Here is a 13,751-nt window from a genome sequence, read left to right as displayed (position 1 = left end):
CCTCGGTTGTGATACGCCCAATACATACAGTGTGGTCTGGCAGGTAAGCATGGCTTCCTTGCCAGGCAAGGCAAATCATCGAATCATTCCACCTGGGAATCTGGACCGTAAGGCTGCGGGAGTATTGGAGAGTCTGCTGCTAAATGGGAATGCGGTGCCTGCTGGGGTGTTCGTTCCGGCCCAAGGGTCTTGCTGGTCATTCTGGCCCCTGGCGTATCTGCAATGGTCGGTCGGTCGGTCGGTCGAGTGCAGACAATAAACATGGTTCAATATTTCATCGGTGAAAATATTTTCTAATCATCATAATGCTTGATTTATTGCAACGAATCAGCACGGACCATGAGCTGCTGCTGTTGTTGCTGGTGTTAGTGCCACACTCCAACCACTTCCGAGGATATATTTTCATTAGCTTTATTAGGCCTTGTTTGAGTTAATCTTTTCTGTAACGGCAGCTGGAGGAATTTTTTGGTGTGTTGGGAGGGGATGTAAAACTTGACGAAGCGCCCCTACACTCGCACCATTCCTGCAAGGGATGAGGAATTGTACCATTAACGGGGGGAAATTTATACCTTACGCTTTACGGTGCGGGAGGCTGAAGATTCGTTGGAGGGAGGTGCAGTTAATTTTTTTCTAAGCACATCTGAAAGATGGTCGGACTGGAAAAGTCACAATTTTGGGGGAAAGTAATGCTTTGATAACACAAAGTTGTATTGTTCATAGTTATGTTCGTCAAAAATCATTAAGAGTATTTACTTTCAGTAAAATTATAAAAGTTTACAGGATTGAAGCGACTGGGGCGTCACCTTTCATTCCCCGGAAGGCTCTGAAAGAGAATATGTAATACTATTAAATGAACATATTCTTACCGATTATCAGCAGTGATACTTACAATTTGAGTCATTTTGAGGAACTGAAACATTCAATAATACTAGCATTTGACAGTAGTCTAGTGATAAATATTGCTATTAAAATACCTTGGCAAAATCGCGTTTGTAGGCGCTTCAGATCTCACGGACGGAGCAGCCAGGGCTTTATACCAATAAAATTACCCAATTTCTCAAACGTTTTGCACCTTCTATACTGAAAGGAGTGTCCCGTTCAAGGCTTAGTAAAGTAAACATTATAGTTTTGAAAGGTATTGAATGCTCTTTCAAAATAATTGTCTAAATACGAGTACTCCTTTGAGAAACATTTGCTTCTGTATATACCATGGATTATGCTAGATATTATGATCCAATTTTGCTGTTCAATTTGTCACCCCAATGACCGTTGCTCGAAACAACGGCGATCACCATCGCATCGATACGGCTTCATTAAATATAGCGTATTCCATTATCATATGATAGCACAATCTACTAATTGGCATGTGCATGCATTAAAACTGTTTCTTGCTGCTCAGAGCACTAGACTAGCGCTCCATAAGATGGAGGTGCCGCTGGTTCGCCCCACGACCAGCCTGTTGTAAGCCGCCATCACCACCAAACCGGGCTGGAACGGACTGGACTGGACTACCGGAAATGCACTCCTCAAGGAACTTAATTTCCGCCATGCAGGGACACGCGGACGTTGCGTGATGAAATTTCCGGCGACGCCTACCGTTCCATTCCATAATTAAACCCTCGATTACTCTCCTTCCCTCCTTTCCCCTTTTCCATTCCTCTATTCTCGGTGAATTGACAAAATTATTAAAAGCTGTTAGCGACCAGCCCGACCAAGAGGTGGAGAAGAGGCGGAGGAGGAGGAGGAGAGGGTACTGCGACGATGGTTCCACCCTTTCTCCCAAGGGTGGTGAGAGTTTAAATTAAAATTAAACATTTATCATCATCGCAGCATTCGGCATTGCCCGGGGAGGGACAGTGGACAGTCGTATCGCCACGGGGCGCGTCTTTTGAGTGTCGATTCCGAGGTGTACTGGCAAGGTTTGTCTATTACCACACCACTGGTGGATGGTCACCAGTAGGAGTAGGTTTATCGCCAGCTATTTTAGTGAACATTACCAAGCCAACCACCATTAAAGTGACTTTTCTGGCATGTTGGGCAAAAGTTAGCTACACTAACTCCCAAGTACCATTTACGGCAGATCACCGATGCAGGATCACCAGCAGGTGCTAGGGAGACATTTTGTAAAATCACTCCAGTGGCAATGGTGATTATAAATTCCGTTTTACCTGGCCCAAGGCCACTTGAACCCAAGGCTACACTGTACGTTAGTTGCAACGAGAAGGTGTGAAAGTGCAACATCCTCCCCGGGTAGAGGCTTAAAATCACGTTACAAGCTTGTAATGGCAGGTCCACAAACTGTGGTGCATAATCCATCCGGCGTCGTTCTCTCATCGCCTCCAGTGGTCGAAGGGCATCAGCATCAGTAGTAGGAGTCGAGTCCGTTCGCAAAATGCAGTCTACTGCATTCGGTTGCAGACATGATATCGCGCATTAGCAAAGCAAAGCAGGTGGAGAGAATTATTAATGAGGAGCAAAAACGGAAGCCAACAATCAACAATCACGAGCATGAGCTATGCGGCACCGGCGCCATCGGTCGAACCGGCACCACCACAAGGCCGGACAACAGTTTAGCAACCTGTCACTTATTCGGAATGCTTCCCTGCAATGTGTCTCCCACGTATGATGCTACTAAACATAGATACAAGGAGTGTACGTGCTTTCATAAAATTAAATTTGTGTCCCACTCCGAGTCCGTTCTGTCGAGTCTGGTTCCGAGAGATGCGGTGGAACTAGAAAATTGAACCGGAAAACTGTATGCTGACCGGGGAGCAACGCATGCAATCCGCATCCTTGCGGACGGTCCGCACCACGTACCAACGTACCAACGTACAACGACAACGACGACTAAGTGGTTTAGATTTTAGACTTCTCCCTTTCAATTATCGCAATTATGTTTATGACTTGGCGAATGCAGCCAACATTGATATGGACACTCGACTAACAGTCGAGCAGAGTGAGAGAGGGAAGGGGCAGCCGGTGCTTGGAGGCGTCCTTGGAGGATAATTTTTATATTCATCCCACAACCCGAGGGGTCCGTCTTTTAATTACATTCGCTCCTTTTGGTCCGTAGGTGAGCATCGTTCCAGCATTCCAGCCGCCATCGTCTGTATGTGGATGTTTTCTGGGTTACGAGGACATTGCGAGTGGTCTAGGCTTAAACCGTGCAGTTGTCGTGCATTAGCTAGGACAAAAGGACAACAGCCCGCGTCACGGTAGAGGTAGGTCGTGGTTTTGTCTCATATCGGTGCCAGACTTTTGCATTACGCTTTGCGTCTTAATTATCATTCAACCAAAAGGCTGCCAGCTCATCCGAGGCGCGTGCTTGTGCCCGAATGGTTGACGGTAATTGTGTTATGCTGTTTGATTGTTTGCCAGCGGTTTCCGACTTCCGGTATGGTTACGATGTACACTCATGCGGCGGCGTGAAGATGAGAACTCCACTACCGATGGATGAACCAATTGGTTTGTGTTCCAAATGGAAAAGAAATAGACATATGTAACGCTCACTCGATTAGACTGAAGATGGTTTCATTTAGCAACGGAAATCAATTTTAATAAATTTCTCATCCTATGGCTTCTGATACAATCTTATTCTTTTTGTTGATTTCTTTGCGTTATAGTTTAGCGCTTCTTTCACTTGATTGTTCTTTTTAATCAATTTCTCATTCGTATTGGACCCTGTTATAACCTTCCTATTCCCCTCAGTAAGCAAATCAGATCTCTTCAGATTATTTTAAAGTGAATTTTTCGAAACACTCGTTCAAGAAGTTGATGCTCATCAGAAAATTAAATCCATCGGCCTCTATTGAAATCTTGAACACTTTTTCTGAATAATTTCTAAAGATATTTAATTTTGTTTAAAGATTTTCATGTTTTCAACAACGGTTCGTGTTCGTTTTATGCGCAAAATTTGCCGAATTTGCATTCTCAGATAAGAAATGACTAAGTTCGTTTACATACGAACTAATAATTTGAGAAATATTTCAGGTTGATGACGTTTTGGTATAGTTTGAATGTGTTCTACATTATCGTTTGTTTTTGTCGAAGTCTGAAAATATTAAAATTATTACTCGGAACAAAGCCGTCTGTTGACAAAACAACGATTCGTCATAGATCATAAGCCTTGGTGCACGAACACGAACACCCCTTTACCACATGGTAGTGATGGGGTTGATTCTTTTTCCAAAGAAGTATGACCCGTTTATGACTTTAACACTCTTTGCCTCCATCACATCAATAGCTCACGATAACAAGCGTGGTGACACCAGAGGTTTCTTCGGAAGTGATTCATGCATACGACATCGCAACGGAGCACTTCTGACTTCTGAAGATAGTGGCGCTTAGTCAACGAGTCTACCGTCAAAGGAAAAAAAAAACGGTTGAGACATGCCGCTTTCAAACCACCCACGTTACCTTCTACGGAAACAATGGAGATACTGACCACCTTGACTGCTGTTTCGCGGCTATAGTGACGACTACGATCACGCAGCTGCTGAGTTTCAGCGGACCGAAACGCGAAACGTTTTTTTTGTTTTCTGGCTCTTTATTTTGATCTTCGCTGAGGGAGCGTTTAACATGTTAAAAACATAAAATTCAAATTTCATGTTGCTCTGTGGTTGTTACTCGACGAGATCCAAACCTGCTGCACGTTGTTGGTGTGCGTTCGGGTGAGCGGCGGCCAACCAAAACAAATAACGCGCCCGTCTGCGTGTTCGATATGCGTTGAGCTGGATGCGGCGATGCTGCTGGAGGGGAGTGGGGGCCCAACAGGTTAGTCATCTTCCGAGCATGATTGTCAAAATACGTTCGCAGGTTCGGCGGCGGCGGCGTCGTCGTCGGTTGAACATTGTGCGTCTCACGCACACGCCTATACCGTGGCTGTATGGGAAGGGGTGGTTGAGCCCGCGTCGAGTCGAGGTGATCATGCTCCAAACCCCCGGAACAGTTTACTTGACGCGATCGAACCGTACGGATGGCTTCGTGTTACGTGATGAAGTTTGTCGGTCTGCTGCTGGTGGTGGCCTTGATGGTCTTCGGTGTGGATAGCCGTGCGTCGTCGTCGGCAGGTAATGGCGTCGTGCGACATCGAGTCCCTATCAGCCTTTGTTTGATTGTTGGGCTAGTTAATTAACATCCGCTACAACCGTCTTTGCATGAAACTACGTCCTCTCTCCTACCCCCAACACCTCACAGATCTTCTGCGCAGTGATGCCGATCGTGGCCAGGAAGCGTCGCGAGTGGCAAGAAGTCCGCAGCAACAGCAAGGTTTCCCGAATTTCCCGCCGTAAGAACGAGTTTTACTCCTGTCTCGTGTTCCGGGGCTCTTCGAGACCCCAAACCCCTTCCGATTCTCTCAACGTTCTCCCAATACGTCTCATCGTAGGCCTCAATTTCCGTTCGGCAATCCCGAGATCGTATCACAAGATACGCAGCGCGACAAGAATGGGTTCGCACAGACCACGATCTACAAGTATCCGAATGGAATGGGATCATCGTCGGTGTCCACCAGCTATTCGGTAGGAACAATTAGCGACTCGTGGGTTCGCGGGCGCGCGCGTGCTCGCGTCATCGGCTCACGCTGTCGCGTCGCGTCCATCGTGCGTTGTCGATTTTGTGGGTTTTATATTGTGCTTCTTCCATTTTAGGGATCGCCTAAGATGACCAGCACTAGCGGGGCGCTGGTGCTGGGTGCTGCTCTTGCGGTGTGCTGGAAGCTGCTTCACTGAGCCAGCGAGCGGCATTTAATGTAGAGTTTAACGCCAACAGAACTTTCCACTAGACTTTCAATGGTGAGCCAGTTTTCTCACGAGCGAAACGAGGGCAATGTTGCATGGTTGAATGCATTTCTGTTTCCGTATTCCGGATTTGGATTATCGTAATTAAGCTAATCAACTTGGAATTACAAATGTCCCGCCTGAAGCGTTTTTGGCGTTTTCGCATTCTATGGTTCGATGGTTTTGGAATAAACATACAGATTTTAATAAAACGTTAAACATCGTTCATCTTTCGGTAGCTCCGGTATAGGGAATGCGATCTGCGAGCGATGTAGAACTTAAAGTAAGTCAAACAATGTTCAAGGCACCTTCTATGCTTGTTACGCTGCCCAGCCTCCAGCTTACTTGGAAGCAACAGTTTGCGAACGAAGCAGCAGCAACACATTAAACCGCCATCGAAACCATGATGGGTCTTTGTATGGAAAGTTCTACGCCCCCTCCCGGTTTATGGTGCATCTTGCGCCCGGAGCCGGAGTGTTTGATCTGGTCACACGACGCCAGAACGAAAGACGCGACCAACCCATTGGAGAGCAATATACAAACCGACACGACCAACTGTCTCTGTGGTGCGGTGTACCGCCGGCGTTAACCTTGTTCCACCTGTAAACGATGAACTCTCAGACGAAAGCAGAGCAGAGCGCCGGGATGACTGGACGCGGGAAACAAGAAAACTTTCTCCGCCACCAAAAACGAACAATGCGATTGCAATGGTGGTGGTGGTGGTGGACCGACGGTGAAATGTAAAACCTCGCTCACCGGTAAACCGAACCGAACACAAGCAAATTCCATCGAAAATTTATGACGCAATTTGCATATCAGGAGCGCAAATATTTATGGGCAAGTGTGTTTCGGAATGCACTCGCTATCGCATCAGCTTCAGTGTGGTGCAGCTTTTCCCAGTAGCATCCTACCGTTTAGATGAAGTTCGTCGATCGATTTCTTTCGCTTTGGTTCTGGTACTGTCTTGGAAATGGATGTAAGTTTGGCAATTAATATATGAGCGAAGAATGAAGAATCGTAAATTAAACGAACGGAGAGACAGGCCTCCAGTAACAATACAACACGCAAAGAAAGTGAAGTCTCGCAAAGCGTACCATATTGCTTCCCATTTCCGTCACTGATCACCTGGTGTTTTGTATCGCGAATGAATTAACAGCCAAGGGCGCACGTGGAGCTCACGAACCTCTCCTCTCAAAGAGCTTTAATATGTGATGCACGATCTGCACGATAGTGGAACGCCACAGCAGCAGCAGCAGCAGCAGCAGCAGCAGCAGCTGGTCCAATCCGTTGTTCCCATTCATAGCAAAGCGCTTCCAGTAGCACAAAGATAACCGGAACACACACACACACACACACTCGGGTGCCTCGGTGAAATTGATTTTCATTGCAATTGCTTATGACAAGTGCAACCTGAGGGGTGGGGGGTTGGCAGAAACCCGAAGGATGCTTATCGAAGGCGACAGGCATTATAATACAATTTTCTGCTGTATTTACTTGTTCTACGTGTAGCCGTCAAGCTGGTGCTTCTGCTGCTGCTGCTGCTGTTACTGATGGTGTTGCTGCAGAAACAATGCTTGCAACGTCGGGTGTACTCTGAAGGGCAGGTGATCATTGGCCTTGGAGAGGATGAAATCAATTCTCAAGTAGTCGTAAGTGTGTCACGGGGATCTGAAACCGGGACCCGGGAAAGCCCCCCCCCCCCTACATATCCACTGTCCCTTTCCGGTGTGGTGCGATTGTGACGAAAAACCACTAATACAACATTATTTCACTCCCCACGTGTGTGTGTTCCGGGAATGGCGGTGTCAGAGCGCGATTGCGAGCGAGTAGCACGGGTAGATGCAATTACCCGTTGTCACCCGTTGTGTGGTACGATTGGGAACGAAAACAACGACGGCGATGATGACGACGATGACGACGGCGACGTCGAGGACGAGGACGACGACGACGAGGACAACGATGACGGCGGAAGATTGAATATCATCGCAACACGCCACACACGTTCCGGAATGGTCATTGCACTTGGCATCCGGGGATCCGGGGATGCCTTATCGTTCGTTTGTGGTTTAACAATCGGTTCCGAGAAATATGTTGCGCGAGTAGTTAGGACTGACGATTAGGAGGTGACGACTAGATGTCCGGTACTAAATTGTTTCTGGAAAAAAAAGCTTTCTGACTTCCATGTTAGACTTTGTAAAAAGAGCTTCTTAGGAACTTCTGGCTAAGCTTCCCAAGAAGTTTTTATTTCGTGCGGAGCGTTGACGATAAAAACAAGTGAGGATTAATCTACTGCAGAAGTTTATCATAGTAGACATTTGCTGGAATACGCAGTTAGCATTGAAATATATTGATTAAGCTACACTTCTGGTGCAGCAACTCCTTGTACTCCCAAAACAGGAATCGCCGTGAATCGCCCAACCGGTAGGTCACTGTGAATACGCGTCAAACGTGAGTTGCCGGTTTTGCGCTCCCCCTCCGCGCACTGTAGCGAACTAAATCGAGTGGGAATTAGCTACATTCTTGCCTCGGATACCTCGGGTGGTGAACGTTTGGGCGGACGCCTTGCGATTGCTGCATTGTGAACCCTTGTGCTGGTCTGCACTCCCATGCGCCATTCGCCACGATGCACGATTGGGTTCTGTTTTTGATGTCATCATGATTTAGCGATCCATAAATAAAGCTACAAATCGGAAACGCTTCTCGTGAAACCAATGCTAGTGCCCCCTGACAGTGCTAGCGCTGTGGAATTGTTATATCCAACCAGCGCCCTCTGGTTCGGTAAGGTCCAGAGTCCAGTCCCAGAGTGTAGCAGAAGGACCTCGAAGAAGGCGCTGTGGTGTTGCTATTCGAATCCGGTTCCAAAAAAAAACAACGGCGATTGTTTGGCGTCTTCCGTTGGTGGCCGGATGGACGGATATTTTAAGCAGCGGAACCACATACCGGGACGACTTCCACTTGCATCTTCCAAGGATATGCACCAGAACCGCCCGGTACAGTAACAGTGGCCACAATGCAGTCCACTGACCGGTTCGCGTAATTTATAGGCCTCGGGAAAAGAACGCTAAATTATGCTTATTCCTTGCGTGCCCGGTGGCAACATATTGTCTTGTGGCATTCGCCCCCCGGGTTCTGTTGGGCGAAAACGGGTTTCACCGTTTCCGGTTGTTCCCGGTTTCATTTGAATGGCTTAGAAGAATGACTCCAGTGACGGTGGCCTGCAACCGGTATGGACACGTGCTGATGCTGATTAGTACGGGGCCGAAGTCTAGGCATGTGGGCCACACCCCGAGACCCCCCTCGGGGGCGAGTAAAGTGCTTATCCTTTCGCAGCTAACAGTCCGCGACCGTTTGGCGCGTCCTCCGCACCCACTCTACTTCACTTTCGGAATAATAATTAAAGAAACGCGCCAAGGACCACTCCCGGAGCGGAACAGCGTCTCACCGACACACCTACAGAGGGCACATAACCGCACGGATCACTCGGCGGCTAAAAAAAAGGGCCGGTTACCGGGAACTCTAACAAGACCGTATAAATTAGCTCCTTCGTTCGTTCGTTCGTTCGTTCGTTCTCGGCCGGTGAAACGGAACCGGACGGAATCGAACGGAAAGGATTGCAGAAGGTAAAGCGGAACAGGAAACGGTACCGCGGCTACAAATCACGCTCGAACGGCCGGGGGAATCGACGGGAAATCTTGTACCCTCGTGTGGTGTAGTGTGTGTGTGTGTGTGTGTGTGTGTGTGTGTGTGTGAGGGCGGAACGTCTTGGTTGTGGAATGTGACTCCTTGTCGTCTTCTATGAAATCGAGGGAAGGTCGTACCGTTTTCTACGACCACGATTGTAAATGTCATTCTCGTTAAGACAGAAACGACGATGTTGCGGGGTGTGGCAGCTTTTTGATAAAACAGGAGGGGGAAAGGGACTGTCGTTCGTTGTTCGGTTTTCGGATGGCTCTAGGACTGCCACTACATTGACAACTTGATATTTTTGGTTCCATTCGAGCTTCATCGAAATAATTCAAACATCTATCTCTGAAACATTAAAATGATATGCTCAATGCTATTGCACATGGAATGCATTAGAATTATTGCGGTGGCCTTACGTATGTATGTAAACGATCCAAATGTAGTGTAACTTAATAAGAGAGAAATACTAAAATCATTCTAAACTTTAAGAACACTTCATTGAGGTTATGTTCGTTCAAATGTCAAAACGAATGTCACACAACAGCGTTTCTACTTTAGGCAATGCATACTCTGTTCGAAATAGCCTAGCAAGGATAAAACCCCCCTTAAAACCAGGCTCGCAAACCCCCGATTCGAGGTTGGTCCTGTCCATCGGCGACCGCCGCTAATGCACGATGATGACGCGCACGTCAATGAGGACGAAATTGAATAAAATGTATTTGCGTCCGTTCCACGTATTTGTGTGTCCGTGTGTCCGTGTGTGTGTGCTGTTGCTCGTCACGCGTAATGGCACTAAGATGACTAAGTACATTTGCGTCAGCGTCAGTGGCAACCGAGCTGCAGGACGTTCGTCCACCGACCGACGAGGTGTGGCACCTCACCGCCATCAAGTCCACCCCGGAGGCCTGGGGTTCGTCAGTGCCTTCAGTGCCCTCCCCGCCCAGAACGCATCAAATGTGGACAAATTGAAAGTGGATTAGTCGTTTGGCACGTGGCTGCCGCCGAACGGCGGTGCTGGTAAATCAGTGACGTTAAGCCCCACGGCTCGGCAGCTGCGTTTATACCACGTCCAAAGTCGAAAGATTAGAGAGGGTGTCCTTTGTCGGATGGCCCCGGACGGCCACATGGGGTGACCAAGGAGATCCGGTGGATTTAATCTTTATTTAAAACATAAAAAAGCAACAAACGAAACCGAGTCCACCGCAAAGAGAACCGACTACCCCTTGGACCGCATGGTGTGCTTTGGGGACGACGACGACGACGACGGATGCTTTCGTGCTCGAGAGGCCACCCGCTGTCTGGGATCAGAGCCCGTCAATCCACGGGGACTCGCGAGTCCAGGGGCCCCCGCGAGTGTTGCGGGTAATTTATCTTCATCAACACTCGCCGGAACTTAATACTAATGGAGAATGGCTGTAAGACCATCCACCAGCGGCGACCGCGAGTGACGCGTGATGCGACGGAGAGTTCCGTCGTTCTTTCGCAGGAACCTCCCGGTGTGTGTGTGTGTGTGTGTGTGTCATCCTTGTCTCGACCTTTGTCCTTTGTGTCGTTCGTGGTGGTTGGCGGCGGATTTTTACAAAAATAGAAACCCAAACTTAACCGTTAGAACCTGTTTGGTTTAACAGCACAACCGATTCCATCATCATCTGTCAGGCCAGCACAGGCCTCAGCTTATCAGCTGAAGTAATTGCATCAAACAAACGACCAACGACTTTTAGCAAAACGATCCATCCATCCATCTACTACCGCGCACCATAATGTGATCCGAACGTCGGGGAAATGGCGTCGGGGTTGCAGATGCGCGGAACGTATTTAAAGTCCACTAAATGGCCTCGGGCGCGGTTGGTTTGGCGAAATTATAAATAACCGGCCAGCAGCACAGGCCACCGGGCGTTTTCCCCCTTTCCCCTCTGCGAGCAAAGGTAGATCCGTCTTTTCGCCGGAAACTAGCTATCAATCAGAGGGCGCGGAGGGGCTACAGTGGAGTAGTCGAAAGGCACGGTTACGTTAGTACATCGCAGGATCTACGACAACGAAACTTAGAAAACTTAACCGGCTATACGGGTCCGGGAATACACCGACGTACACGGACACGAGTTCAGAAACTTTCGCAATTCCGCTGGCCTCTGTTTGACCCTGCTTGGTCCTGCTGCAACTTCGACTCCATAGAGAGAGGAGGGCTCCTCGGTTCGAGTTCGATGGCCGCGAACTTTGTAAAACACGTCCGTTAACCATTTTACACCAGCACCGGGAGCTGCCTCATCGTCTTGGTCGTCGTAGTCGCCGTCTTGGCTCCATGATTAAGATTACGATAGAAACTATCATAATAATATGCTCATAATGGGTTGCTCCGTCGGGGTAGCCAACTGGTAAATGACGACCCTCCCGCACCGGGGAAGCGGCCAAAAAAAGTGAGCAGCAAATTGGATGAAACGATAATATCGCAAACAACATCCATAAAACAACTGCAATTGATACAGTGCCCGGTTCGGTTACCGGAGGTCCACCGAAAGAGGGAAGGCCTGGGGTTCTGGGGTCCTGGTGGACGGCCCCAAAATGGCCACCGCCACCACCACCACCACCACCGTCGTCGTCGTCATCGCCGGAAACTTTCTCTCCATGGTTTCGTCGAGGATTCCGTCGGAGGGCGATGTTCTAGTTTTGTGTCGCAAACACAGTTTGACAACGTTTCCACCATCCCTCTCTCCTCTTCTTCGTCGCATGCTCGCTTCCTGCACCCTTGCTGCAATCCGGCAAACGACGACATGGCCGATGACGACGGCGAGAGGGAGAGCCAAGCAAAAGTTTTCCAACGCGCAAAAAGCGCATGAAATGTTGTTTCGAGCTTGTGCTCTGCTGGAAAGCGGCTGTTTTCCTGGGGGGGTTTGTGTGTGGCGCGACCTGGCGAGGCAGGCAGGGAATCATGCAAATTCCGGTGTCATGTCTTCGAGCAACGCGATAAGCCAAACTAATATGAAAAAAATAATAAAACATAAAAAAAAACATTGTGGAAAAACCAACGGATCGTTTTCTAATGAAAATGTTATCATGTTTTGGCCTCACAGCGCACACACACATGCACGCACGCAGTGGCCACGCGATAGGGTTCTTCCCCGAAAAGGGGGGGATGCCATGCCCGGCGGTAATTAAATTATGCTTAGCAAAGGCGATGAAGGAAGGAGGGAGGCCACATTTCGGTCCGCAGGGAGTTGGAGTTTGGTTTCAACATTGTAGTTTCACTATCCCGGGTGTCCTCCTTGTCATTCCATTGAGGAGAGGGATGGGAATGGGGCTGCAACAACCGACACGGATGACAAATGAGGACCGGCCAGAAACTCAACAGCCTCGCCTCGCCTCGCATTCCGGATCAGAAGCATTCGATCAAACACTTTCCACACGTTTGGTTTGCTGCGGAGTTTGCTGTTTAATCAATTCACGGATCCCCCTCCAAGGCTGGTTTGCGGGGGTTGCAATGAGTTTAGAGCTCTCGTGTTGTGGGTCGTCGGGTGACAAAAACAGGAAAAGCAAAGAAAGAAAAAAAAAGGAGAAGAAGAACAGGGGAAAAAACAGATTGTTAACAGTTTATTACGTTGTTACCGGGCCCGAGGATTTGGTTTTTCGTTCAAAACTTGATCGCATGTCGGTGCTCCATTAAAAACCGACGGGGGAAAACCCGTGATTTTCCTCGCGGATGGGGGAGAGTAACGGGTTGGGGGGGTTGGAATTAAATTATGCAAACTTATGTTTTGATGAGGTGACCTTCCACTCCGCAATGACAGCGGCAACCAACAGCAGCAGCAACAGTAACAGCACGGGGAATATATTTATTCAACTGGAACTAACGGCTTCACGGTGACAATTTACCCCCTCCCTCACTTTATGCTCCCTCTCCCTGCAGCACGTTACGTGATTAGTGTATCTGTGAAGTGAATGTGGTGGTTTTCTATTGGACACCTACACCAGCGTACCGAAACCGAAATGGACCTGGTCAGCAGGAACTGGCTGGCTGGCTGGCTGGTGGTGCTTGTCGGTTGTGGGTGGCGCGATTTATCAATTGGCTTGTTTATGGAATGTGCAGGACCAAAGAGCAGCCACCAAACGGTGCATTTATCGAACCGTAACAACCCGAACCACCAAACACCAAAGCTAGCGTGTGGCTAGCAGCAGAACCATCGACAGCATCGACCGAAAGGGATTGTGAAACGAATGTGAAACAATAAAAAATCGAAGGAACAAAAAAAAAGGGGAGAGAGAAGGTTCCAAACGCGAACACAACACCAGGAGATG

General features: G+C 48.4%; 1 protein-coding gene across 1 annotated transcript; it reads left to right on the top strand.

The window, feature by feature from the left end:
- Window positions 1-4,963: 4,963 nt before the first annotated feature.
- On the top strand, window positions 4,964-6,003 carry LOC125957700 (uncharacterized). Its single transcript, XM_049690564.1, has 4 exons — window positions 4,964-5,069; window positions 5,197-5,287; window positions 5,387-5,519; window positions 5,649-6,003. Exons 1-4 carry the CDS (start codon window positions 4,976-4,978, stop codon window positions 5,727-5,729), a joined length of 399 nt encoding a protein of 132 aa, XP_049546521.1. The 5' UTR covers window positions 4,964-4,975; the 3' UTR covers window positions 5,730-6,003.
- The last annotated feature ends 7,748 nt before the right edge of the window (window positions 6,004-13,751 follow it).

The sequence above is a fragment of the Anopheles darlingi genome, chromosome 3, assembly GCF_943734745.1.
Source record: "Anopheles darlingi chromosome 3, idAnoDarlMG_H_01, whole genome shotgun sequence".
Taxonomy (NCBI): domain Eukaryota; kingdom Metazoa; phylum Arthropoda; class Insecta; order Diptera; family Culicidae; genus Anopheles; species Anopheles darlingi.
The sequence above is the reverse complement of the archived record's forward strand: the minus strand, read 5'-3'. Positions and strand labels throughout refer to the sequence as shown.